The sequence below is a fragment of the Tiliqua scincoides genome, chromosome 3 (genome assembly GCF_035046505.1).
Source record: "Tiliqua scincoides isolate rTilSci1 chromosome 3, rTilSci1.hap2, whole genome shotgun sequence".
NCBI classification, from domain to species: domain Eukaryota; kingdom Metazoa; phylum Chordata; class Lepidosauria; order Squamata; family Scincidae; genus Tiliqua; species Tiliqua scincoides.
The window spans coordinates 143,533,592-143,560,891 of NC_089823.1; the positions used below are offsets into that span (position 1 = coordinate 143,533,592).

A 27,300-nucleotide genomic window follows, 5' to 3' on the forward strand; every position below is an offset into this window, starting at 1 on the left:
CGCCGCAAGATTCGTCACGGCTTTCTCCCCGCGAGTGAAAGGGGGAGGGGGCCATGGGGAGAGATAGGACGCATGCGCAATGGCGGGGTTGGCTCCCGTGATGTGCCAAGCTTGGGCTCGCCCGCTTCCTCCCTCCCTGAGGGGACCATTTTAAGACAATGACCGGGTCCGGCCTGCCCCCGTTGCTACGCTATTGGGCCGCGTAGGCGCCGGCCCCCCTTCCCCCACCCCGCCTCCTTTTCTTCCCCGCCCTGCCGCGTCGACGCCCTTCAGCCCTTCGCTTCTCCCGTAGAGCGGCGCGCGCCCGGTCAGCGTTTCCCTGACCGTTAACGGCTGAGGCAACCGTCACCATGTACCGTTGCTTGGGGGAGCTGCTCGCGCCCGCGCGCGCCGCCTCGTCCGGCGCGGAGCCCTGCGCGGCGGCGGCGCTGCTAGCGGGCAGCGGAGTCGGGAGGGGCGGCGGGCGGCGGCGCTACAGCCAGGCGGTGGAGCGGGAGGACGACCCCAACTTCTTCAAGATGGTGGAGGGCTTCTTCGACCGCGGCGCCGGCATCGTGGAGGACAAGCTGGTGGAGGGGCTGCGCACCCGCGAGAGCCCCGAGGAGAAGCGGCACCGCGTCCGCGGCATCCTGCGCATCATCAAGCCCTGCAACCACGTGCTCAGCGTCTCCTTCCCCATCAAGCGCGACAACGGCGAGTGGGAGGTCATCGAGGGCTACCGGGCGCAGCACAGCCAGCACCGCACCCCCTGCAAGGGAGGTGAGCCTGGAGCCTCCCCTTCCCTCGGCTTCCTTGGGGCGCCTTGGCTCCTCAGAGGCTGCTCCCAGCCTCCAGTGCAGGGAGTCTGCGGAACTCCCTGCCACAGGATGTGGTGCTGGCATCTGGCCTGGATGCCTTTAAAAGGGGATTGCACAGATATCAGGAGGAAAAGCCCATCATGGTTACAAGCCAGGATGTGTATGTGCAGCCTCCTGATTCTGGAAGTGAGTTCCCTCAGAATGCCAGGTGCAGGTCTCTTGTTGTCTGTGCCCCCTGTGGCATCTGGTGGGCCACTGTGACATACAGGAAGCTGGGCTAGAGGGGCCTTTGGCCTAATCCAGTGGGGCTCTGCTTAGGTTCTTTAGAGGCTTGAGACCCCTCACTGTATCTATTGTCGGTGGTGGAAAGCTAATGCCATAATAAATGTCAGTTTAAAATGGTCCCACCAAGCATTTTAGCAGCAAATAGCCTTGCAGCAGGGAGTAAAACTACACCTTGCGCACCTGCACCTACCAAAATGAAATACACGTGTGCCACTTAAGTGTGTGCCACCTAATGACAGGGATACATTCTCTTTTCCCCATTGTTATGCGATAAGGTCATTAAGCAAACATTCAGCACATGGGACATTTTATACAGCACATGAACATCACTTATAGCCTGATCCTGTCCAATTTCCCAGCACCGGTGCAGCCATGCCAATGGGGTGTGCACTGTATCCTGCAGTGGTAGGGCGGTCACTGAGGCCTTCTCAAGGTAAGGGAATGTTTGTTCCCTTATCTCATGGCTGTATTGTGGCTGCACTGGTGCTGGAAAGTTGGATAGGATTGGGCCCTTAGTTTCTCTTAGTTTGGTCAGTGTGCAAGCTGATTCCATTGGAAAGCATTCTGGCAGAGGTGATGAGAAGGGGCAGTAGTGTTGGTTGTTACACTTATATCTGATATTGACCCCCTTCCCCCTGGGACATATGGGGTGGAGATTTCCCTTATTTTTAGCCTCCCAAGGCTCATGTGAAAAAGGTTAGATGGAGACACTCCAACTAATCATAGTTCACTGGGTGAATTTCATGTCTCCTAGGTTTTGTCCAGCAGTGTCCGCTACATTGTTCTAGATCTGTTGTAGTATGAAAGTTCTGTAACTTTTTTTGCAGTGGCTCATTGATATATGTACATGCTATATGAACTATCTCAGCTAAAGCTTTTCTTGATGGAGAAATAAATGTGAATACCACCTGCTAAATTTCTCCTGTTAAAAGCACAGGAGCACTGCTGCCCGGAAACCAGTAGTTGATAGCTGTTTTTGCAAGCAATTTTTGCATATAGACCCATCATCCCATGCTGTTTAAGAGCTATGTGAAATAGGAACATTGCTATCCGTTCCTGTCCGAACAATGCTATCCGAACATTGCTAAAAGGCTCCCCCATACACACCAAATGTCTCATTTGCAAATGTCGGATGGAAGAACCCAGTTGTCTTCCCTTCTGTGCACATTAATCTCTAGTTCTTGCTGGATAAGTGAAGTAGGTAAGCATTATAGTTTTTTTGGACAAGAATTATATGTGCATTGTTTCTGTGCAGTAGTGTTACTGCATGTGGACTTCACTGTGTGCAGTGAAACTTGTACATTCTTTGATGAGCATCAGGATTTCTGCTGGTTACATACAGAAAAAGTCTCCCCAAAATATGTTGAGCCAGGGACAGTGACGAATCACACTTAACAAGGGGCAGAGCATTCACATGACCTGCACTCTGAGGCGTGTTAAAAATGTCAACTAGTGTTTCATTATGTAAAACAAACTGAGCAATTCAACCCTGTAACTGCTTTCACATGAGTGCTGTTCAGCAGGATCGGATAGGCTTGAAGAAGCGTGTAGTAGGAGCGAGTTTCTGTCCTGTTAGCACAATCTTTCTCAATTTTTGACTTTGTACCCTATATAAAGGATACTTCTCTTAGGCACTTTTTCTTAATTATTTCTAAACCATTTATATCATTGCTCTTGGTAGAGTGGTAATCCTTTCCATGGTATTTGATCTCTCTAACTCAGGAGTCATGGCTGTCTAGTAGTGCTCTCATAAGTAGTCATACTCCCTCTTCAAGTCCATGAGAGATGAATAATTTGTGTTCTTTAAGAAAGTATAAAATGAAAGTAATTTGTGTGAATGTTGGTTTCAGAAACAATGTACCCATTTCCCTATTGAAAGCAACCGTTCTTGGGGAAAAGAGGAAGGAGCAGTGTTTATCCACAGGCAAGCTAATGAGTTAGTCTTCGGGATTATTTGGCATTAGGTGTATTGCTGCTCCACAATTCACAGTGGAGCACATGCGCTCATAAATAGGAAGAATAAGGCTTTGTATTTATCATTTAACAAGTGCCTTGGATTTTTTTTTTAGTCTCCTATATGAACAAAGTATAATTGCAATATAATCAGTGTGTTTGCTTGGTGATAAGCAAGCACCATCATCCCACTTGGTTCAATAGGATTTTCTCCCAGGTAAGCATGTGTAGGATTGCTACTTTAGCACATAGCCAGTTGTAAACATTGAATTTCATTTCTAGCCAGGTTTCCAGCAAGAGCCCTGAGAACTGTCTTCACACCTTTTGAATGGAGGAAGTTCACACAAAGGGAGTGGTGGGGTAGAGCCATACATTCCTCCTTTCATCCCTAGAGGCACTTTAAATGTAAAGAAAAGAGATGCAAAGGAAGTGGAGGGTGTGTTTGTGTCATCAACAGCTGAGTTGTATAATGCATTTGGCACATGCCTAGTGTCAAATACTGCTACTTTCAGTAATGTAGTTGCAACCTGAACAGAGTTCTTTCCTGTTTGAGTTGTTCTGTAGAAAATTTCTTCTCAATAGGGATGCTAACATAATAGCCTAGAGAGATTACCAAATGAAACTGCAAAAAGTGTGGAAGGAAAATTCTGCAGTGTATAAGTAAAAGCAAAACTATCTTTGACCTAGTTTTAAAAAAGCAGTTAATGTAGCACAGTTGCCTGAGGGGTAGTGAGTGAAATGGTTAAGCTCCTTCAGTGTGTGTTTTGGGAGCTAAATATGATCTTTCTGGAAGTGTGTAGGAAAAAAATGCTGCTTTCTGCTTACAGTTTCCACTTTTTAATTTGCAGGTTGTAGTCTTCTTGCAGGAGCTCTCCTTGATACTGCAGTTTTGCAGCATTGGCTTTTATCAGTGTTATTGTATGGCATCTTTTTGGTTATAAATACATCACTTTGTTCTATTGTGTAGTGGTGAGAATAGGCCAATGGCTTATTCCCAGTATAGCAGATGGGAACCCTCTTTTGTATGAAAAGAAAAAGCATTCTTGCTTAATGAGTTCAGTTAGGTTGGATTGGCTTGTTAACACTATATCCCTCAAACCTGGTAAGCATCATCAGGATCCCAGAATCCCATTTTCTGTATTTTGCTTTTATGACTTGCTATATTTCTTGTTGTTTCATTTCCTTCCTCAAAGTTGTTAGCATGTCTTCAGGTGTTGCTGTTTGTTTGGATTTTGCGTTATTTGTTAGATGTCTGTGTAGACTGTAGAGTTTAATTGAAGGGTTCGCAAAAAGCTAACTGCCAAAGAATTGATTTTGTGCAGATTGTCCTCTGTAACGCTTGCTAGTACTAGTTATTCACATCTTTATCCTGCCTTTCATCCAGGAAATTCAGGTAGTACATATAGGCTTACAGTTATCCTTTTTTAAGGTTATACTGGGACTTAGTCAAGTCACTAGTATAGCCTAAAAGAGGGTTATTGGCTTAAAAGCAGTGTTTCTCAAACTGTGGGTCAGGACCCACTTGATGGGTTGTGTCACAATTTCTGGTGGGTCATGCAGAGCCTCCAGTGAAAACGTGATTGATGGAAATGTCAGATAACTAATTGCCTCAAGCCCTGAGGTTATTCAGAAACCAGGTAGCTGCTAGCTGCTCTGCAAAGAGCTGAGCTTCTGCAGTTTGCAAGCTTATGTAAATACAGTACAGTACATATACTGAGTACATATACTTATACTGAGTACGTATACTGAGATAAATAGTTGAGTTTTTTTTCTGATGTATTTTTCTTCCACAGCTGTCAGTGACAGTAGTGGGGGCAGGTAAAAGTTGGGTCACATAAAATCAAGCCCCTCAATCCTTGAGACTATTCATTTAGGGCTGCCTAATTATGAGAAATGGATCAAGTTTTTTTTGCAAATAAGTACCTGTAAGTAAATATTTCTTCCTAGATCACCTTTTTTTTAAAGCCTCGTAAAGCTAGATGGATCCTGATAGTGTGTTCTAAAAAGTGGGTCCCAGTGCTAAAACGTATGAGAACCACTGGCTTAAAAGCATTGAGTGGCATCCCTCCTAGTGTTTCCAGCATCAGGAGCTCTCTTTATGAATAGGAGCTCCCTTTCCTCAAGCAGAATATGCCTTCCATTCATGAAGGGAGCTCCTGATGATGGAAGCACTAGTCAGGAATGCTGAAAACATGACATAATAGTAGTTAAGTAACTCTGGGTTTTCTATAAACAGATCTTGCAAACTTGCTATGAACCAAGTAGTTATTTAGACAGTGTTCCTTATCTGTCATTTATTTTTTTCACTTTTTTCAAGAGTCATGAGCAGTATGAGTTTGACAGTTCCTGGAGTGAGAAAAGCAAACTCTTTGGTCTGACTATGACATTGTGAAACCCAAGTGCTTGCCTCACCCTCAAGCTCTATGGTGCTTCCTAGTGTCTGCTACAGGTGTCCTGTAGCCATAGGTGCCCTGTATATCTAAGGTATGTGATAGTGCCACTCTAAATATTTGCCACTTGTGCCAAAAGGTTGGCAGATGCCTTGAAAGATAAAGAAATTATTTTGCTTAACAGTTTTTTAAGGGGAGATTTGTGTTCTGGAGCTGACTTCTCACAATAAAAGTTGAGGTGGGCTTCTCTGGAAGTCCTTGAAGTGTATGCATGCATCTATTGAGTTAATGGTATGGATGCATCTATTGAGTTAATGCCAATACCGTATTGTAGTACTACTCTTGTGTATAGGGTGGGAGATATCTGTGGATTGAGAAACAAGTCCAAAACCTTCTTGGTATTGTTGATTTGGGGTGCTTTTCATTTCTCTGCTGTAATAACATCTCTGTGAGACCTTCTTCCCAGTGATGTTCAAGGAAACTGCTTTTGGTTTTCCGGAGCACTAGCATAATATGATAGGCTAGTGTTGACTTCACTACTTGGTTCAAACAGCAATTTTCTACAATACTCCAGAGTAGTTATGGCAAATCTTTAGGTTCTAATGCTTGAATAAGGCATTAGTAATTTAAAGAAGGTTAGTATAGTACTGTAGCCTGCTTATGCAGATATTCTAAAGTATGTCCCAAGTGGTTTGGGTTGGAAGGGTAAACATTTGAACTTTAAATAAATGTATAGATAGTAAACAAATTTGGAGTTGCCTGTTTTTGCCTTCAGCATAGCTGGGCAAAAATCATTAATCTAGGACGGAACAAGTACTAAGCTGAAAGATAAGATCAGCTGTTTACCAGGATCAGCTTTTAATACTGGGAAGATTAAAGTCAAAAGGTCAAAGTTGTGGGTTTTTCTTTTAAAGCTAGTGTACATGAAATACTTATCAGTGCATGGTTGAACTTCTTTCCTCAAAATTTATTTCTCCATAATTTAGAGTGCCTCACATCTTAAACATCTCAGCAGGCAAAGATGTTTTCCAGTCCCAAATATCTGAGATCCTTGAAGATGCTAAAGCTGGAACAAGTGAAGCCTGTGCTCCACCATGAAACAGTAGTCCCAAGTACTATTACGCAAACTTAGTACTACAATATGGCATTGGCATCAAGTCAGTGAATGGATAGATTCTACACAGTACTTGGCATCTGTGTAGTCCTTTGTGGGTATTTGAAGCACTTTACATACAGTACATTGATAATAACAATAATCCTGTGAGATCACCTATCTTACAGGGTTCTTGTAGCTGATAGTATTTTCATGTTGGGCATCTCTCTACCTGCAAGTTTGCCTACTGAGCTCATGGCATGATTTAAGGCATGATTTGGACAGTGATTTTCTGCTTCATGCTTTATCTTAGCCCCTAGTATGTATTGGGTTGTTATTAGAAGCTACCCTGGGATGAAAACATTCTATCATTCATCTGCTGTAGATGAATGTCTGTCCTTTTTCTGATAGAAATTTAATTTTTGTTGCAAGAACTTATGAAACAGTCCTTAGATCAGCATTTTTATACTTTGAGAGCAAATAATGTTTAACACCAGAACCCTGAAATAGTCGAGCCTTGCATGAGTGCCCTCATCATACAGATAGCCAGCTTGCATAAAGTGCTGAATATACAAATTAAGGCTGATTCAGAAGTAATTTTGTTTTGCTCTTAATTTAGATTTATTTTGGAAGTTGTCCATATCACAATAAGCCCAGAAGTGGGTCAAAATATGTAAGAAGGCAATCTTTAAGTCCCTGAGCTGAACATGTACCTTGGGACCTTCAACAATATAAACTAGAAAATGTAACTTATTTTTCATTAGCCAGGCAACAACAGTCCAAACGAATTGCTTTGGTGTTAGGAAGCAATGAAGAAAATAATACATACTTTCTCATGTGCTAGAGCAGGAGTTTTAAACATAAGGTCTGCAGGTTGAATTTAGCCCCGGAAGTCTGTTTACAGCAAGAGTGTTGGGCTTAAAATCTTGCTTGTGCTGTTTCACAGTAAGAGTAGCTGTTCTGTTGTTGGGGTGTGGGGGAATGCTTTTCCATCTTAAAGGGACTGTCTTGGAAATGTTCTGCTGGGAAGCTAGCATGTTAAAAGCTCTCTTTGCTTTCACTCTGAAATGTCACATTTGATGTGACTTATTTTAAGTTAACCCTGCAGAACCTGGGTCTTTTGATATGAAACACAATTTTTGAACCTGAAAACTCATGTTCTTTAGGGGTTTTGCAGTACCACTGAACAGTCACCATGAAATTAGAATTCCCTCATGACTGCAAATTCCACTATACACTTGCTTTGTTCACTTGTAACAAAAGGGTAAGAAATAAAGGAAGGATCCAGTTTGATGTAAAACTTATAACATGATTTCTCTGTGAAAATTAGTTACATACACTAATTAAAATACTGCACTAGTTTGTGTATTTTGCTTGCCTGATCACGTGCTTAGAGTTGGTGTCTTAAAAGGAAATCGCAGCTGTTCTCGTTCGTCATGTGAACAGCTGTCTAGAGAATGAAATGTAGCCAGATAGGTCCCTGCTAACTGGATAAGAGGCACTCTTTCAAATGGGTGCTCCTCTATTTAGCAGGGGGAGAGTAACTAGCCCACTTCACCCCAGCAGTGTCTTTTCTAGTGGCTGTCTGCTGGTGTTCTTTTGCATCGTTTTAAATTGTGAGCCCTTTTGGGACAGGGAGCCATTAGTTATTTGATTTTTTTCTCTGTAAACCGCTTTGTGAACTTTTAGTTGAAAAACGATATATAAATACTGTTAATAAGAATAATAATAATAATAGTTAGTGTAGAATGAATTTTGATGAAAGCTGTCTGTACTTCATCCTCAAAGCCTGATTTTCAAGTCTTTTTATCTGTAGCTCAAACTGCTGATCTTCATAGGGCTGAACAAATCTGAGCTACTTCGTTTGTTAGCAAAAGAAGACAGTTATCTGATAGCTGGCTCAGATCAGGAATGTATACTAATATACACACACACACTCACATCCCATTTCACTTTTTTTGGCATATGTAAATACATTTAATATCTTTAAGACTGCACTATTAAGCATTCGCTTCTGGCCTTTGAGTATTTCCCGAACCCTTTGGAGTCGAGTATAAGCAGTTAAACTGTTGTTATACAGCTTGATTCTAATTCCATTGTTGGATCCAAATTCCTGGAAAGACCATTGAATTACTGCCACTGATTAAAATCTCATTTCTCATTGAATGATATTTTCTCAATATTGAATGTAACTCATGATGAATTTGAAATTGCTGGTACAGCAAAAGTAGCATATCCTTCCATAAGTCTGCTCTATGAATCATTTCAAGTAGAATTTAAACTCTGTAAGTATCCAGTACTCCATCATTCTCTACTTGCCTTCTTGATAGATAGTGGTTAATATGGTGTTAGCTCCTATAAAATGTTGCCAAACAGTGCAATCCTGGGCTCTTCAGGTTCAATGACTTTATAGTAAAATAGTGGGGAAAATGGTACATTATTAACCAATTTTTGCCCAGCCCTCAAGTGTACACATTTGATCCATGTTGCATATATTCAGTGTTGGGCAGAAATGGCTTAAGGACAACTTCAAAGTGGCAGGTTCTAATTCAGTCATGCAGCAGTTCCCAAACTGTGGTCTGGAGTCCACCAGTGGGTTGCAACCCAATTTTGATGTTTTGTGAAACCGATAAGGCAGATTTGGCTATGTGCATCAAGGATTAGACAACCTGCTGCTGTGGTGGGCACTGCTACCCAATCACCATTATATCCACAGAGGCCTGAGTGGCTAGAAAGTGAAAAATTTATAATATTTTTAAAATTTTTTACATGTATGTTGTTGTAAGTTTTTGGGGAGAAATAATATTAAGACTGGGCTACAGCAACCTTTGATTTTTATGGATATATATGTAATTCTCAATTATTTACCCACTATTTGGAGACTCGTACCTCGCCAAAGGAAATGGACTCTGTGCCCTCATGATGGCAAAAAGACTTAGGGCACAATTGTAACCCCTTAAGGTGGTGCTTTCCAGCAATCATATAAGGGCAATGCAGCTCTTAGGTAAGGGAAAAAACATTTCCTTACTTTGAGGAGACCTCCATGTGACACCCAACTATAGGATGCAGCACATGTCCCATTGGCACTGCTATGCCAGTGCTGGAAAGCACTGACATAAAGAGGTTAGGATTGCACCCTTTATTACTTGATTGGAAGGAAAGGCGTCTGCCTTCATATGCCCGATGGATGATATTTTGCATTTATCAGTATTCAAGCAAATGACATATCAGCATCAGTTGCACATAGACGTATTTGAGAATATTTGGAGGCCATTCCTTGATATAATATAAGCTGTATGAATGTGTTGATATGCAGATTAACTTTGGTCAGGAATATATTTGTCTTTTTTCTGCACATTTTTCTACTTTTAAAAAAATATGTAACATATTTTATATCTATGTAATGCTTTTTTGGTTTTTTATTTACATAGAATAAAATACCCTTGGTATTACCCCTGGGGGCTGGGGGATAAGAATAGGCCTGCAGTTTGGCTGTAGTTGCCATAAGAGGCGACTAAACAACCACCGGGTAGATGGGACTCGTTAACCTGGGAAGGCAGCTCATCTGAGAGAAGGACAAGTCTGATCTTAAACCTCCACTACCTTGTGGCTACATCCAGTTATGGAAAAGGCTTCAGGAGTCAACCTCGAGGCAAAATCTGGAGCCGGAGTCTCTGAGGCAGTTCATGGCTGAACACAGTCACGTTCTGGCAACTCCTGCAACACCGCTGGAACCAACTGTATTGGCATCTGCCTTTCCATTGGACCATTTGAGCGACGTGGAGAAGGGGAGATTTGCTGCATGGTTAACAGTCTATCCTCCATATCTACATTACCCAGGCTTCGTGCACTGGAGAGGACCATGTTCCAGAACCACTATTCAGAGCACGATACCATAGTCTTCTGAGACTGAAGGATGCCAACAACAGAATAAAGTAAAGCATTAAAAAAAAAAAGTGAAATTTTTTTTTTAGATGGGTCCTGATGCTTAAATGTTTGGAACCACTGTACTAGTATGTTTTCTTGACCTTTGTGTAGATATGTGGGATGGCAAGTTTGAATGCCAAATGTGTAGAAAATCTGTTTTGCCACCACTGTTTAGTTTCAGGCCTCATGCTTTCAGAGCTGGGGAATGCTTTTACCTAAAGTTTTGGAGAGCTGGTTATTGGTCAAAATAGACAATTGTTTTCTATATATTTTTAAAAACTTCTAGGCTGCCTTTCCATCTCAGTGAAGAGACCACCAAGGCAGTTTGCAATACGTTAAAATAATCTAAAACAACCAAGGACTGTTTTCTGCTTTAGTCTCTATATTATACCGTAAGTAAGCATACTTAATAGATAATTGCATATTTTCCCCAGTCTTTCCCTGCATCTGTTTCTCTGCTTCCTCTTTTGTCTCTTGGATTGTGTGTTCTTGGGACTAGGAGCTATCATGTACATAGATGACACTGTGTTAAGCCGTTTCTGCCCTACAATGCATATACGCAACAGGGACCAAATATGTACACATGTGGGCCAGGCAAAAATAGGTTAGTAAGAGTAATATTGATCTCAGTGACCCTAAATACTGACATTGGTATAAGACAGTTTCATGGGGTTGTATCGTTAGGAGTGATAATATTTAAAGATTGTAAGATCAAAGGAGGCCAAAAAGATCATAGTTCAATGGTTTATGTATAGAAAGTTTAGGTTAGTTTGCTTTCCTGTGAATTATTGAACTTTTCATAAGTGCTGTAATATGACTATTCACTGCCTTTTTGGACAGTTAGGTCAGAACAATGTCTAGTTCTTGGATTGTTTTTAACGATGGTTTTTTGGTTCTAGAATATAGCTGCTGAAGATGCAGTTTAAAGGATGCAGTGGTTTTCAAACTCTCAGGGAGAGTTTGAGCAGCTCTAAGTTCTTGTGGGGGTGGGGGAAGACAGCGGCGTGATCCCCAAGCTTGCATTGCTCAGGGGGCTGCAGGGGCTTGAGTCCACTTAACCGAGCCTCCTGCAGCCTCCCATGGGTACGGGGAGCGCTGCACGGCCTTCTACAGGGCTCCCCGCAGCTTTGAAAGCAAAAGCGGAGCTATCGCGCCCCACCTCCACTAAGGATGAAGTGGAGCGCAGTCACTCCACTTTCACTTGTAAAACTGTGGGGAGTCCTGTAGAAGGTCGTGCAGGGCTCCCCACACACCCCCGGGAGGCTGCAGGAGGCTCAGGTAAGTGGACCCAAGCCCCTACAGCCCCCCCTGAGCACTATGATCCTGGGATTGCGCCACTGCCTCCTCCCTGCCTCTAGGCTGCCCCTGCACCTTAAGGGGAAACAGGCCAGGGCCCACAGGCTGGGGCATCACGATGTCCCAGTTTGAAAAGCCCTGGAGTAGACTGATATGGAGAAGAGTTGCCTCTTAATGGTTCTGCCTTGGGCAGTTATTTGCTGAAATTCATATAACCCAAAGATTACCATTCACAAGCCTAACAGGAAGGGTTAAGAAGTTGCTGTCTTCTTTGATGTTTGCGTTCTGTAAAAATTATTCCTAAAAATACTCAAGGTAAAGAACATTTGTTCCACTACTTCAGAGATGCATTGCAGCTGCACTGGAAAGTTGAATTGGATTGGGCCCTTAAAGTGCTGCGTAAACCATTTTTTATCTTGGAAAAAAAACTTATTTCTAGAATTTTGGTTTTTAAGGGGTTGGCAGTTTGGAGTCATGAGGTCAAAATTGGATTGGATAGAGTGAAAAATTCACACTGATTAAAATAGAGAGCATGCTTGTAAATTCCAGGAGATTCCTTCCAAATTCTTAGTATACTACTTTCTTATTTGGGGAAACCTTTTTGGTTCAGTCTGTTAACCACTGGCAGAAATTCCTTTGAGTTTTCTGTGCTTACAACTTTATCTCTAGTTGTGTCTAGAATAAAGTCATTTTTGTTCTGTGAGATGAGCCCGGCACATAATGCGGTTGGTTGGCTCCTGCAGACTTTTAACAACTTTATTCACCATTTCTAAAATAAACATGCATTGTCAACATTGTCCCAAAATGCAATGAGGTGAGTTCGGGTTAGATGAAGAAATAAAAATCAACAACGATATTTTGTATAAAGGCTTAAAAAAGGGTTGAAAGATATTTTATTTGATGTTAGATTGAAACATGTTTTTTTCCTGGTCTGTTTGGTTTTGTGGTATAAGTAAATTGACTTGTTTTATAGTGTTACCCAGGCAACTCAAAAACCTGTTTGTATTATTGCTGTTCATCACCATGTTATAAAATAACTTTAAATGACTCATCTTCACAGAGTTGTCTCTTGTTATTCAGTTGTTTGTCTGTTTTTTTCATTTAAATACTTTTCTCTAAAAAGGAGTTTTTCTTCCACTTCGTTTACTTCTGTGGTAACAGCTGTAGAAAGGATTTGGTCATACATTTTAAAATGTTTCAGGTCTAAGTTTAGGCTTCAGTCTTGCACCGTTAAAGTTGTTGAGGATTAAAAGTAACTCACTTTTTTCTTTTGCAGTGGAACAGAAATGAATCGGCTAGCTACACTTTTGGGTGTGCCAGCAAAAAGAAAATCCGAAACCTAACAAAATTCTTTGCTTGTTTCAGTGGAAAGTATTTTGCATGGTTATGAGTCACTTTTTGTAATCTAATCCTTTCATAACAAAAAACATCTTGTCTGAGTCCTACAGTCATAAGTTATCGAAATGCCGGGTATGTTTAAAACAGCTTTGCAGTATAACTTTCATATAACTATTATTGTTTTTCTAATGAAACACTTTACTTTAGTCAGTGGGTAGCTTCCCTGGTGTGCTCGATTGAAAAGATGAAATAGTGATTAATGATCATAGCAGGACTGAGATTCATCTGCCTTTTTTACTTGGCCTGCATATCAGTGTCATATGCTGGGAAACATTTTGCCAGGGTTATTAACATTAATCTTGTTGGAATGCCAAAGTGACAAGTTCGGTATTTCTTAAGTGCTGCTTCCCCCCATTAATGCAGGTAAATGCATTGTTAAACCTGTACTTGGTTAACTTGATTGTTGACCCTGAAGACTGGTGTTGCTGAATGACTAGTTAAGCCTTTTAAAATATGCATCCTAAGTGCTGTGTAGTCAATAATGCTCAGAGACTTAGAGTGTTATTGCAGAGTTAGCATGCCTATGGCATGCAAATATTCTTTGTCCCATCATCTCTAGTCAAGCCAGTTGTGGCAGATACTGCTTGAAGTACTTCAGAAACCTGCAAAACTACCATGATTCCCATTAGCATGGTCAGTACTGCTATGATAGAGTGAATGTGTAACACCTATTCAGCAAGGCCTATGACATAACTTAAGAACATAAGAACAGCCCCACTGGATCAGGCCATAAGCCCATCTAGTCCAGCTTCCTGTATCTCACAGCGGCCCACCAAATGCCCCAGGGAGCACACCAGATAACAAGAGACCTCATCCTGGTGCCCTCCCTTGCATCTGGCATTCTGACATAACCCATTTCTAAAATCAGGAGGTTGCGCATACACATCATGGCTTGTACCCCATAATGGATTTTTCCTCCAGAAACTTGCCCAATCCCCTTTTAAAGGCGTCTAGGCTAGACGCCATCACCACATCCTGTGGCAAGGAGTTCCACAGACCGACCACACACTGAGTAAAGAAATATTTTCTTTTGTCTGTCCTAACCTGCCCAACACTCAATTTTAGTGGATGTCCCCCGGTTCTGGTATTATGAGAGAGTGTAAAGAGCATCTCCCTATCCACTCTGTCCATCCCCTGCATAATTTTGTATGTCTCAATCATGTCCCCCCTCAGGCGTCTCTTTTCTAGGCTGAAGAGGCCCAAACGCCGTAGCCTTTCCTCATAAGGAAGGTGCCCCAGCCCCGTAATCATCTTAGTTGCTCTCTTTTGCACCTTTTCCATTTCCACTTTGTCTTTTTTGAGATGCGGCGACCAGAACTGGACACAATACTCCAGGTGTGGCCTTACCATAGATTTGTACAACGGCATTGTAATACTAGCCGTTTTGTTCTCAATACCCTTCCTAATGATCCCAAGCATAGAATTGGCCTTCTTCACTGCCACCGCACATTGAGTCGACACTTTCATCGACCTGCCCACCACCACCCCAAGATCTCTCTCCTGATCTGTCACAGACAGCTCAGAACCCATCAGCCTATATCTAAAGTTTTGATTTTTTGCCCCAATGTGCATGACTTTACACATACTGACATTGAAGCGCATCTGCCATTTTGCTGCCCATTCTGCCAGTCTGGAGAGATCCTTCTGGAGCTCCTCACAATCACTTCTGGTCTTCACCACTCGGAAAAGTTTGGTGTCGTCTGTAAACTTAGCCACTTCACTGCTCAACCCTGTCTCCAGGTCATTTATGAAGAGGTTGAAAAGCACCGGTCCCAGGACAGATCCTTGGGGCACACCGCTTTTCACTTCTCTCCATTGTGAAAATTGCCCATTGACACCCACTCTCTGCTTCCTGGCCTCCAACCAGTTCTCAATCCATGAGAGGACCTGTCCTCTAATTCCCTGACTGTGGAGTTTTTTCAGTAGCCTTTGGTGAGGGACTGTGTCAAACGCCTTCTGAAAGTCCAGATATATAATGTCCACGGGTTCTCCCACATCCACATGCCTGTTGACCTTTTCAAAGAAAAGTAACTGATGAGTAACTGATGAAAAGGGACTGATGAGTAACTTTCTCTTTCCACATCTAAAAAGAGTCTAAAATGCCTCCAACTTTTTTGGACAATAAAGAATATATTAGCTGTGTAAATATCAGGTATGTAATTCTTTTGAAGATGGAAGAACTTACTGCAAGAGAGCTAGTAGCCACACACTCTTTTGCACCATTTTATTAACTTGATTTCTTTTCTCTGGTAGAGGAAGGGGGGAATTCCTGACCCATGAATAGCTGCCCCTCCCACCACTATGTGGCAGGGCGAATCCAAAGCTTTGTTTCTTCCTGCTGTACGGGGTATCCCACCCCTAGACTGGTCCTACCTCTGCTAGGGCAGGAAGCTAATCTTCTGAGCTCTTTAGCTCAGCTTTATTTTTTTCTGAGCTCTTTTAGCTCAACACTTTTTTTTCTTCTCCTCTTCCTTTCTCCACACCTTTTTCTTCCTCTGCCTCCTAGTTAGGACTTGGCCCTCACACAGGCAAAAGAAGGGTTTTTTGGGTAGGCTTTCTTCAGCCATACTTGCAGCCTATAAAAGTGTTTTTCCTCACAGTGCTACACGCCTACTTAGGCCTGGCAGGCTTTCTTCCCATGCTACTGCGCAAGGGAGGCCTGTGGTCTACATGCCAACTTATGATTTAACACATGGATGTGAATAGCAGCTGCTTGGGAGACTGTCCCCTCGTACCTGCTTGGGGCATGATCCTGTGCTCACATTCTTGGAAGCCACTTGCTCATGCAAGTGGGTCAGCCCTCAGTGCACACAATGGCACAGTAAACAAAAAGCAGATTTACTGCCCTCAGAAGAGCCAAACCCTCAGGGTAGCTCCCACTCCTTTCCTCTGACCTGTGCTGCTGGGGTACATGCAGACACAGGAAGTCTGCAGAAGGATGATTGGCAGCTTAGGAGGAGGAATTAGTGCAGCTTTTGCCATGGAGAAAGCCCCAAATTGAAGTGAACGTTTGGTTGCAAATCCTATGTGGGTTTAAACTCATGGGTGCATCTTTCCATGGAATAACTGCATGTTTGGTCTGGACCTTAGTCTAAAACTTTCTCATTCAGCTGTATGCAGGAGTGAGCAAAGTTCTTCAGTCACTGGTCCAAGTAATCTGTATCTCAACTGGAATGCACAGGTATGGGAGGGGAACTCTTGGTACGTGTATGTGTAGTTTGGGTACTCTCAAGCATTATTGAATTGCTATCTCTACTTTCGAAATGCATTGTGAGGGCATTTTCTTTACAAAAGAATGTCTGGTGCAGAAGCTGCCATGTAGATCCAACTTGGCCTATTTGTAAATGATAGATAAGAGTGTTGTGACAATTGCTGAAAGTTTGCTCTCTTGCTTAGCTGTTGATTGGGCACTCTTAAGCAAGCTGGTACACATCAGGCATAACTCAGGTGAATGAACTTCTGGAAGGCTGAAATCATAAAATGCTTGCTTTTGTAGTAGACTTCACAAAATGCATTGTCTTATGTTCTGGGCATGTGACTGTACATTTATTTATTTATTATTTATTTATAAGATTTCTATTCCGCCTTTCTATCCCGTGAGGACACTCAAGGTGGCTTACAATTAAAAACATTAAAAACATGATATACATATATTAAAAACAATAAACACAATAAAACACAATAAAAGCCTGGATCCCAAATTGGGATCATATTGTTCATACATGGTTCATATTTCCTCACAAGCTTGATTAGGGAAATGAAGGAGATGGTAAACAGAATGCTTCTGTTCTAACACTTGACACCAGAGTTATTGGAAGAACATGCTTGTCTGGTTACATAGAACACAATGTATACCTCTTTACTAGCTATCCCATAATTTCACTTTTTAAATTGTTTGTATTAAAATTTAATATTTGTAACAATCCTATACTATTCTTTGAGATTCAGAGAATCTCTGAAAAGCATGCCCTGATCTTAATGCTTAACATTGAGCTATTGTACTGTGAAAGGGTAGTTTACATTAAAAATGAAAAACTGGAAATTATATAAACAAACACTGCATTTCCAGTCCCCTGCATCTCAAATGGAGCTGCTTGTAAACCATCTTTGCACAGAAACCGAACTTCCTTGCGGTTGGTAGGCTATGGAGATATATTTAGGAATAACTCTGAAGTTCAGTGCTTTGGTCAGCCAATGGTTTGAAGATTTATATATATAGATATTTTAAAAATATGTATTTTAGATATTTAGAAATTACAGTAACAGGGTCATACTTGTAGTTTGTGAATTGTTGCTTTCACAAAACATGTGAGAACTTGGGCTACATTCTAGGACCTGCTATATCTGGGTAAATATGTAATGGAGGGGGAGGGTTCTCTATCGAGCCCTGTGTGAAGTAAGATGTACTTAGATACTGCAAGTAAACACTATTAGATCCTATTCCAACCACAACTGTGTTTTCAAGTTTTGATCCACTTAAAAAAAGTACCTTGATATTGCTTGATTTTGTAAAGGCGGTATTTATGTCCTGGTAAAGCTTTCTTGACCAAATTTGTTCCAGGTAAGGATGTTGAAAAGAATAACAGTGTTAAAATTATTAAAATAACATTTATCGGCTTAAGAGTGTTGGAAAAATTATTACTATTCTTTCCAAACCAGCTGTTAAGTCTAGTTTGAAGACTTGGTGACCCAGCGATTAAGTGCTTGAGTTGGAGTATGCCAACTGTTGTGTCTCTGTAAATGTTATACAAAACAAATGCTAGAATTCAAGGGGTGTTTATTCTTGGCATTGTAGTTATACTTGTTGGCACAAAGACTAAGAACTGATTGTACCAGTAGGCTGCTTGCCATACTTATTAATTGCTACTGATCAAGGAAGGGTATTCCGTTTTCTAAGGACTAAAATTGTTGCATATAAATTTAGAGTCTTTATCTCTAGAGAACCATGAAAATTGGTTGCATGGAGCTTTTCCCAGAGAATATTTTTTTCTGCTTTGCTTTCTGCAAAAATATCTAACTTGTTATATTTGTGGCTTGTGTTTTCACATGTTGATAAAGGTAAATTTGCCTTAATGTGCCATTGATACATATATTCATCTTTTTCTTTACAGGTATTCGTTATAGTACTGAAGTGAATGTTGATGAAGTGAAGGCTTTGGCTTCTCTAATGACGTACAAATGTGCAGTGGTTGGTAAGTAATACTAGTATAGTTCTGTTCCTAATTCATTCATTGCCAGTACTGAACAATCTTTAAGCTTGATTCTTAACATTTGCCTTCAAAATGTGATCTTAAGACTGCATTAAAATGAACCTATTCACAAAAGCATAAATAAGTACATGTATAAGGTACAAAATGTTTTTTGGTGGTTCTACTTTATTTGATCTTTTCAATGAAGTAGTGATTAGTCTAGGGTGAAACAATTTGAGCTTTAAATTGGTCAGCAGTTGAGAAAGTCTATTAGAACAAGTGCCTTTACTAACTAGCAAGATTTCTAAGGAACAGCTTTGGGAAAGCCTTACTTCTGATAAATTAAGAAGTGCTTCCAAGCATTGGTTTAAAAATTTATTCCTGCCTAAATTTGAAGCAAATGAGAAAATGCTGCCATGATCACAAATATTGTGGGTAGGGGTAGTGGAATGATACAGTATTGTATAAAGTAAGTGGCTATGTTCTTGACACAGCAGCATTAAAGGCGTAAATGTGTTTTATTTTCCAATTCAGTCTTTTGTACAGCACTTTTAATAGCCCCTGTGTGGAGAGCCTGGTGCTTTAGTAATCAGGTCCATGTAGCCTACATTTGTAGAGTTCAAGAATGACCAAATACACATTTGTAGTGTCGGTTTATAGTTTTGCTCATCACCAGTTATTCTTATCATCCAGCATTCTTGTCAACTGTTTCTTGAACTTAAACATGACAATTTGTTTTCAGATGTGCCATTCGGTGGTGCAAAGGCTGGTGTTAAGATCAACCCTAGGAATTATTCAGTAAGTCTGAACTTCATAGAAATTTACTTTTAGCCAGTATGTTAAAGTTGGTTAATAGGAGAAGTTCTGCAAGAGAGCAATAGTGATGCCAGGGTTGAACTCTGTTCTTATTTCTTTATGTACATCAATATGATACAGAGATAAATATAATCAAAACCTTCATTTTCAAAACAAGTTGATGTTCAAAACCTTATATGTAAAAGATCATTTTTTGACATTTGTTTTAAGAATCTCACACACCTTGTCTGACAGTGAGAAATTCATGGTCACCACGGCCTTGCATCATTGCCACCTCAGGGTTGGGTCTTGCTGTAATACAAAGTCAGGGGCAATCCTCCTGCTTGGTTACAAACTTGGAGCTGGGTATGAGGGTGAGGAATCATTCCTGCTTTTGTGCTACACTTTCATGCTGCCAGAATATCCCTGACAGCAAAGAGTAGTGTGTAGGTACTCTCCCTAAGTGGAAATGTATTCACTTGAAGTGAAGTCAGCCCAGTCCTTTACATAACACAGATTGCTAGTGGACAAGATGACTAGAGAGGCCATAATTATGTTCAGGGGTTCTCCAGGTTATAGTAACCATCCAGGATTATGGCTAGTATTTTGCCTTATAAGAAATGTGTCATGGTTTGAATCTAAACTGATTTTTTTGTTATAGGATAATGAATTGGAAAAAATCACAAGGCGGTTTACCATGGAGCTAGCAAAAAAGGGATTTATTGGTATGTAATATATCACCTTCTGTAAATATGTCACCTTACTGTGGCAAAAGATAGTTCAGCTACATTCTCTGCTGCCTGAAAGAGTTTCATGCCATACCCACAGTAACACACAGGCCATGACAAATCATTGCATTTGTCACTTCTGATTGTACAGAAGTGTCATGGTGCTGAATGATCTCTTTATGGAGGATCATTCAAACATAAGTGCTTTGCCTGCCATTGGAAGTCTTAGTCTAAACATTGGTTTAGTACTTCAGTGAGAATGGAGCTAATATGACTTGTCAATTACCACTTTTTCCCCAGTCAACTTCATAACTGAGCTGAGGTTGTCTAGAATCTACCACATCATACCTAATGCTATTTATTCCAGTATGCCAGCACCTATATTTATAATACAACAGTCTGACTTGCTCTGAAAAATAATACATTCTATGCAAGAAATTAAATCTTGCCATGCTGAGTTAGATGAACACTGGTCCAATTTGCTCAGTGTTCCATCTTTTAACAGTGGCTAGAGAGATGCAGTAAGAAGGTATGCAAGCAGAATGTTATGGCAGTGTCAGTGTCCTGTTCATGTTTAGCATCTGATGATGATGGGGCACAAAGTGCTCATAAGACATTTTGTCTGTTTTCAAGCTAGACAAGTTTCTCATTTTTCTTCGTATTGTCTCAAAATATGTATTGTTCTAGGAGTCAGTAATATCCTCTGATCTACAAAATCCTTTGTTCAATTTCTTTTTCCAGTCAGAACATTCCTTGTGACCCAGGTTTTATCATAGCTATCTGCAGAGTTCAAGCTGAGAAATACTTTCTAATTCAACATCTGGAGTTGCACCTGCAGAAGTTGCAAGAAATATTCTACCTGGTACCTCTGCAGTAAAGTATCTCTGGTACATTACTGGCACCTCTCAGTCAAGGAGCTGTGTATCAGTGGTTCCCAAACCAGGGGTGACAATCCAAATGAAGGTTGTGGATGGTCCTGAGGGTCATGGGAAGCATTTTTTCCCTGTAAGCTGCCCAGACACACGGTTTCCTTGTTGGCGCTCTGAAGCTTCAAATTACATGATTGCAGAATTATGATTGCTCTAGGGCAAGGCTGTCCAAACTTTTTGGCAGGAGGGCCACATCATCCATCTGACACTGTGTCAGGGGCCGGGGAAAAAATAATTGATTTACATTTCAAGTTTTAATAAATTTACATAAATGAATATATTAGAGATGGAACTTGAATGAAAGAAGGTCTTGCAATAGCTCAAGGCCTATAAAAGACCTTGCACAGAGCAAGGCCAGCTAGACTCCGGAGGGCCAGAGGCTCATTGGAGACTGGGGGCTCCCTGAGGGCCTGATTGGGAGTCCTCAGGGGCCGCAAGTGGCCCCAGGGGTTTGGACACCCCTGCTCTAGGGTATTTCTATTTAAAAGTACAAACTCCCTGCCTTGCCAGACTGAGAGAGAAACTGTATTCAGGTGCAGTGTAAAAAATTCAGGAAACACTGCTGTAGATCATTGTTTCTCAACTAATGGTACTTGTACCACCCGTGGTACTTGAGGTGATATCTGGTGGTATACATGGGACCCCCAGATTCCCAATGTCTGGCAGCGACACCAGCAACACAACACAACAAGCAGTGGTAGGAGGCTCAACTCTGTGGGCAGATCTCCAGCATGTGCTTTTTACATGCTTAAAGAAGCCTTTCCATCCACCCCGAACCTCTTACTAGTGTTTGTTGTGTTGTGTCTGGCTAATGGGTTCTGAGCTGTCTGTGACAGATCAGAACTTGGGGTGGTGGTGGACAGGTTGATGAAAGTGTCGATCCAATGTGCGGCGGCAGTGAAGAAGGCCAATTCTATGCTTGGGATCGTTAGGAAGGGTATTGAGAAAAAAACAGCTAATATTACAAATCTATGGTAAGGCCACACCTGGAGTATTGTGTCCAGTTCTGGTCGTCACATCTCAAAAAGGACATAGTGGAAATGGAAAAGGTACAAAAGAGAGAAACTAAGATGATTACTGGGCTGGGGCACCTTCCTTATGAGGAAAGGCTATGGCGTTTGGGCCTCTTCAGCCTAGAAAAGAGACGCCTGAGAGGGGGGACATGATTGAGACATACAAAATTATGCATGGGAAGGATAAAGTGGATAGAGAGATGCTCTTTACACTCTCACATAACACCAGAACCAGGGGACATCCACTAAAATTGAGCATTGGGAGGGTTAGGACAGACAAAAGAAAATATTTCTTTACTCCTTGCCGCACAATGTGGTGATGGCATCTGACCTGGATGCCTTTAAAAGTGCATTGGACAAGTTTCTGGAGGAAAAATCCATTATGGGTTACAAGCCATGATGTGTATGTGCAGCCTCCTGATTTTAGAAATGGGCTATGTAAGAATGCCAGATGCAAGGGAGGGCACCAGGATGCAGGTCTCTTGTTATCTGGTTATTATCTACCAAATGCTCCCTGGGGCATTTGGTGGGCTGCTGTGAGATACAGGAAGCTGGACTAGATGGACCTATGGCCTGATCCAGTGGGGCTGGCTCTTATGTTCTCCAAATCTGGAAGTAACTAGCAATGACATCATCACCTCCAGTGATACTTTCTATAGTTGGACAGTGCAAAGTGGTACAGTGGGGTCAAATGTTGAGAAATGCTGCTATAGATGAACCATTTCTGTTTGAGGGAAGATCACTGCAACATGTTTCTTTGAAGGCTCCTTGGACATCTTTAATTAGCCAGCTAAGAACAATGCAAATGCACATTTTGCTGAATGGCAGGAAACAATTCAAATTAAATTAATTCAGATTTATTCTTTAGGTTCCACATATTTTTGTGGAGCTTATAATGTCCTTGTAAGTCACATTGTAAAGTTGATTTCCTTTTGCTTCTGACTAGTAACAAGGGAAGAAGCCTAATTTTATTTCTTGCAACTTCTGACTTGCAAAAAAAGGAAGGAAAATAGCCAGATATTATTCTATGGAAGAACCTGTAATGGTATTAAAGGATGAGTAATCTCAATCTGAATTTCTTGGTTGTGACACAGTGTGATGTTTAAAAAATGTTGGGTCACTCTGTTGTTGCAGGTTTTATGTATTTACAGTGTGGGATGGTGTCTTTTTTAAGTCAACAAAGACATTCTCAAAGTGTAGATGTTAACTTGCAGTTGCTTTCATACTTAATACAATACTCCAAGCTTGTCTTTTTTGTGTGTTTTGGTTTCTTGAAGTACATATGTCCCCAGTATTGAATTAATATAAATCTTGACATTGGCCAAGGGGATAACCATCTGTGTTCTTGGCATTCTAATGCATTTTATGTTAAAGGTCCTTGGTGTATTATGCTGCCTCCTTTCTTAGGTGGTCAGGCTCTATATACAGGGGATGTAACTCTATCTGTACAGTGTAATACATCTGTCTCTTTACTTCTGAAAACAATATTGTCCTTGAAGGTTAAATAGTGGGCAAAACCTTAACATATTTTGGTTAGACTATATTAGGGGCTAGATAAATAGCTTTGTGGTTCTAATCAAGCTGTCATCAGCCAATTGGCTATCCCCTGCTTGAAAAGGACATAGTGACATCCTCCATAGCATTTAGTTCCTGTGCATGCATTTTCCAGGTCTGTGCATGGGGGGAGAGCTATCATTGTACATACTTCACATCTGACTGTAGTATAGATATAACCGATTTGCTGTCTTCCTAATAATTCTAAGCATTACACTGCTTCATTCTCACTTTTAGTGAGATTTATATAGGACTCCAGAACTTTCCTGGGAAGGCAGTTACTATGTAAATGCACAGCACAATCCTAGACATGTCTAGTCTGGAGTAAGTTTGATACTCAAAGCAATTCTGCTATCCTGTTTTTATCCTGATCAGGTTTGTGCCAATTTCAAAGGAAGCTGAGGAATGAAATTGAAACGCCACCTGTTAACAACCCCAAAACAGGATTGTGTAATAGCTCTACAGAATAAACTTTTGGTGGTATGGGAAAACTGCCTTATACATATTATATTTTCAGGAGTTTTTAGTAACTTGCTTAAGTGTTCTGACTACTCCTCTTTTTTATATCTGGCTCCCAGGAAAATTTGGAGTGCTTTTCAATCATAAGCATAATCAAACGTGCTAAGTCTCATGGAAAGGACTTTTTCTCTATATGAAGAATAGTGCAAAGAATTGAACTGCTTCTGATAATGCTTTCAAGAAAATTTTTAGAAATGAATTCAAAAGTTGCCTTTGTTTTATTTTCCTGTTTAAACAAAATCTCCCCCTCTGCAACCTACTACAATGATACTTATAGAATGATTACTAAAAATCCTTAATGTAGATAATCTTCAGATAAACTTCAGATAATCATACAGATCAGTGGTTCTCTTTTTAGAGGCCCTAGAGACTGTTGCTTGATTTATAAATGCGAAGGGGTGTGTCTATAATGGTGATTAGGCAACAGTGCTCCCCCCAAGTAGCAGCTTGAAGCACCCACATAGCCTAATCTTCTCTGCCAGTTTCGCAAAAAGTGGGTCATGACTCGCTATGTCTGGTATGGGGAGGGAAGGCCTCTTTCCAGAGTGAGCTGTAGTAGTCCATACACCATTAAATCTCAATTTAACTCTTGTCATTCAAGGGCCACAGAGCATGCATAAGCCTAGAGTGCTTTCCTTTATGATCTTGAAAGCCTTATTGTTTATAAATAGGTGTTTGAAAATTGTTATTTACCTTACTCAGAAGTAAACGCATTGAGTTCAGTAAGACTTAGCATGTAATCTTACTCACTGGAAACAAACATCTCTATAAAGGACACAGCAATATAGTAGTTTGCAAAATACTGGTCTAATACTTTTTAAATAAGTGTTTATGCAGATGAAGTGTTTATGCATTTGTGAATAAAGATCAGTGATAGTGGCATTTGCATCCTATGAATGGTTTTAATCTTTTCAACAGGGCCTGGTGTTGATGTGCCTGCTCCTGACATGAGCACAGGTGAGAGGGAGATGTCCTGGATTGCAGACACCTATGCCAATACCATAGGACACTATGTAAGTTACAAGGAAAGGCACATAATTAGCCTAGGCAAAATTAGTCAACATACTGCCAACTGTAGAATGTACTGTTTCCGTAAGCTTAATTTAAATGTTAGCACCGCTATAATAGGCTGGTTTTATTCTGTATATGCAGTAAAGTACAAAGATTTGTGTCATATTTTAATAGGCACACATTCCAGTCCTGTACAATTCTGCTTGGAAGTAATTACACTGTGTTCAATGGGATTTATTGCCAAGTTAATGTGGATACATCTGCAGCCCTAGTTTGGGGTGTGAGCATTGAAAGAAGCTTCTACTGCACCTGTTTGACGCATTTACACACATACAATAATTGACATCTAGGTACTTATAACTCTTTGACCTGTTGCTTAGTTCTAAGATGGTGAGGGTAACAAACCTTGGGACTGTTCAACATGCTGTAGAAGTTTTTGAGTAACCTCTACAAGCCAAATACCCACAATATTTCCATAATATTCAAGCTACAAGGTCAGTTGTAATTCCCCATAATGTGTACATATACCCCTTATTCCTCCTCGCATAACCAGAGATGGATCATGCATCATGTGAAATGCTGTAGATTTATGCAGTATACAAATATTTGCTCTTCCTGGAATGTATGAGGGAAAGTACAAGTTAATAACACTTGACCAAGCTTTATTTCTTGATACAAAAGTAGTGTATATTGCAGCACACCTCACGTTGTAATGAACAGGCATATCTACGTGCCACTTTTTGCTGTGTAGTTTAGGAATGAACAGGTTAGGCTTTGGGCCTCGGGTTCATCAGAAAATGAAAGATTGTGGCAGAGAATGAGCAAGTACACCTGAGGTGACAGGTGGGACTTCTGTATGCATGAATCTGGCTCAACATGTTGAGCCAGACTCGGGGGGGGGCATTGAGCCAGTCTTGGAGGCCCCCCCCCAAACCGTTGAAGGAGGTTCCAGAGGGCCCTTCCAGAGATCACCTCCAGAGGGCTTTCTGAAGCCTGCAGAGGCTAAACGTGCTCTGCTTGGACAGCTTTCCTGGGCCTCAGAATACCTTTAAAGGCATAAAAAGTCACTTTGATTTCCCTCACGAAACCGAAAGTGGCATTTTTCACCTCTATGGGCCATTCTGAAGTTTGCAGAGGTTTCAGGCTGACACGTGCAGCATCTGTTGGCTTCAGAAAGCCCTCCAGAGGGGACCAGAGCACAACTCTGTAGGGCATATGTGGAAGGCATAAGGCAGTGGTGTGTGCGGGGGGGGGAAGGCAGCGATGCAGTCTGTTGGATCGCACCACTTTGGAGGGGCACAGGGGCTTGCTGCCACTTACCAGAGCCTGCAGCAGCCTCCTGGAGGTGCGGGGAGCCCCTGTGCCAGCCTCTGCAGGACTCAACACACTGTGGAGGCCCTCAAAATTGCAGTGCAGCCACTTTGGTTCCGGGTGTTCGTGAAACTGGAAGTGATCGCAGTTGTGATTTTTTTTTTGCTGACTCTGCAGCGTGGGGGGCCCTGCAGAGGCTGGCACAGGGGCTCCCTGCACCCCTGAGAGGCTGCTGCAAGCTCTCCAAAGCAGTGTGATCCTGGTTATTGTGTCACTCCATTTCCCCTCCCCACCCCTTAAAGGGGCAGTTTGAGAACCACTGGCATAAGCGGTCCAAAAATTATAAATTTACTTATCCACAGTTTTCAGTATCTGCGAGGGGCGGAGAATCCCCCATAGATACCAAGGCCCCACCTGTATATCCCAAGAAAGTCTTGACAAAACATCACTGAACTCTATGAACTAAGAATACGGTTTGGGGCAGAGCAAGTGACTAAAATGCCATTAGTATTAATGGCCTTAATCATGATTAATTTTCTTTGGAGAAAACTCAGTAGAGTTAGAATCATGCACAAAACGGAAAGACCTGTGTCTCAGATCCAGGAGGGATACTATGTCATTTGACTAAATAGAGAGCAGCTTTATATGTTTAAATACATATCTCATTGTAGCATAATTAGCATTGGGTCTGTGACACTGAATAGGAAAAAAGCATGTAATATATCCTGCAGTACTGTCGCTGCTTTCAGTGTAACACTTGCTCATCTTTAAATAGCAAGATGTGAGTATTCAAGACAATATGCCCCTTAGCCCAAGCCATTGAACCTGCCTGTCAGTTTAATACAGCAGTGGGTGATGGTGTGCTTTTAGGATTCAGCAAACTAGTCTTTGAGAACTCATTATTCATGCATGGGGAAGCCTTTGAATAACACCAACCTGCTTTGGCTTGATTGCTCAAAGTTAGCACTGCAAAGTGGCTATGGAAACAGTTTCCTGAACAACTTCTTCACTAGCGCTTCCTCTGTCAATGTCTGCTACATTAAATTCAAACTTGTTTACTATAATCAAGTTGGATTTAAAAAAAAAAGTTTGACTAAGCTTGTATGTGACAT

General features: G+C 41.4%; 1 protein-coding gene across 1 annotated transcript in view; it reads left to right on the top strand.

The window, feature by feature from the left end:
* Positions 1 to 269: 269 nt before the first annotated feature.
* Positions 270 to 27,300, top strand: part of GLUD1 (glutamate dehydrogenase 1) — a 41,968-nt gene continuing 14,937 nt past the window's right edge. Inside the window, exons 1-5 of the mRNA XM_066620209.1 lie at positions 270 to 759; positions 18,251 to 18,331; positions 19,071 to 19,126; positions 19,785 to 19,848; positions 24,785 to 24,879. Of these exons, the coding sequence (XP_066476306.1) occupies positions 351 to 759; positions 18,251 to 18,331; positions 19,071 to 19,126; positions 19,785 to 19,848; positions 24,785 to 24,879 (705 nt within the window). The 5' untranslated portion in view covers positions 270 to 350. The remainder of the gene's footprint in view (positions 760 to 18,250; positions 18,332 to 19,070; positions 19,127 to 19,784; positions 19,849 to 24,784; positions 24,880 to 27,300) is intronic.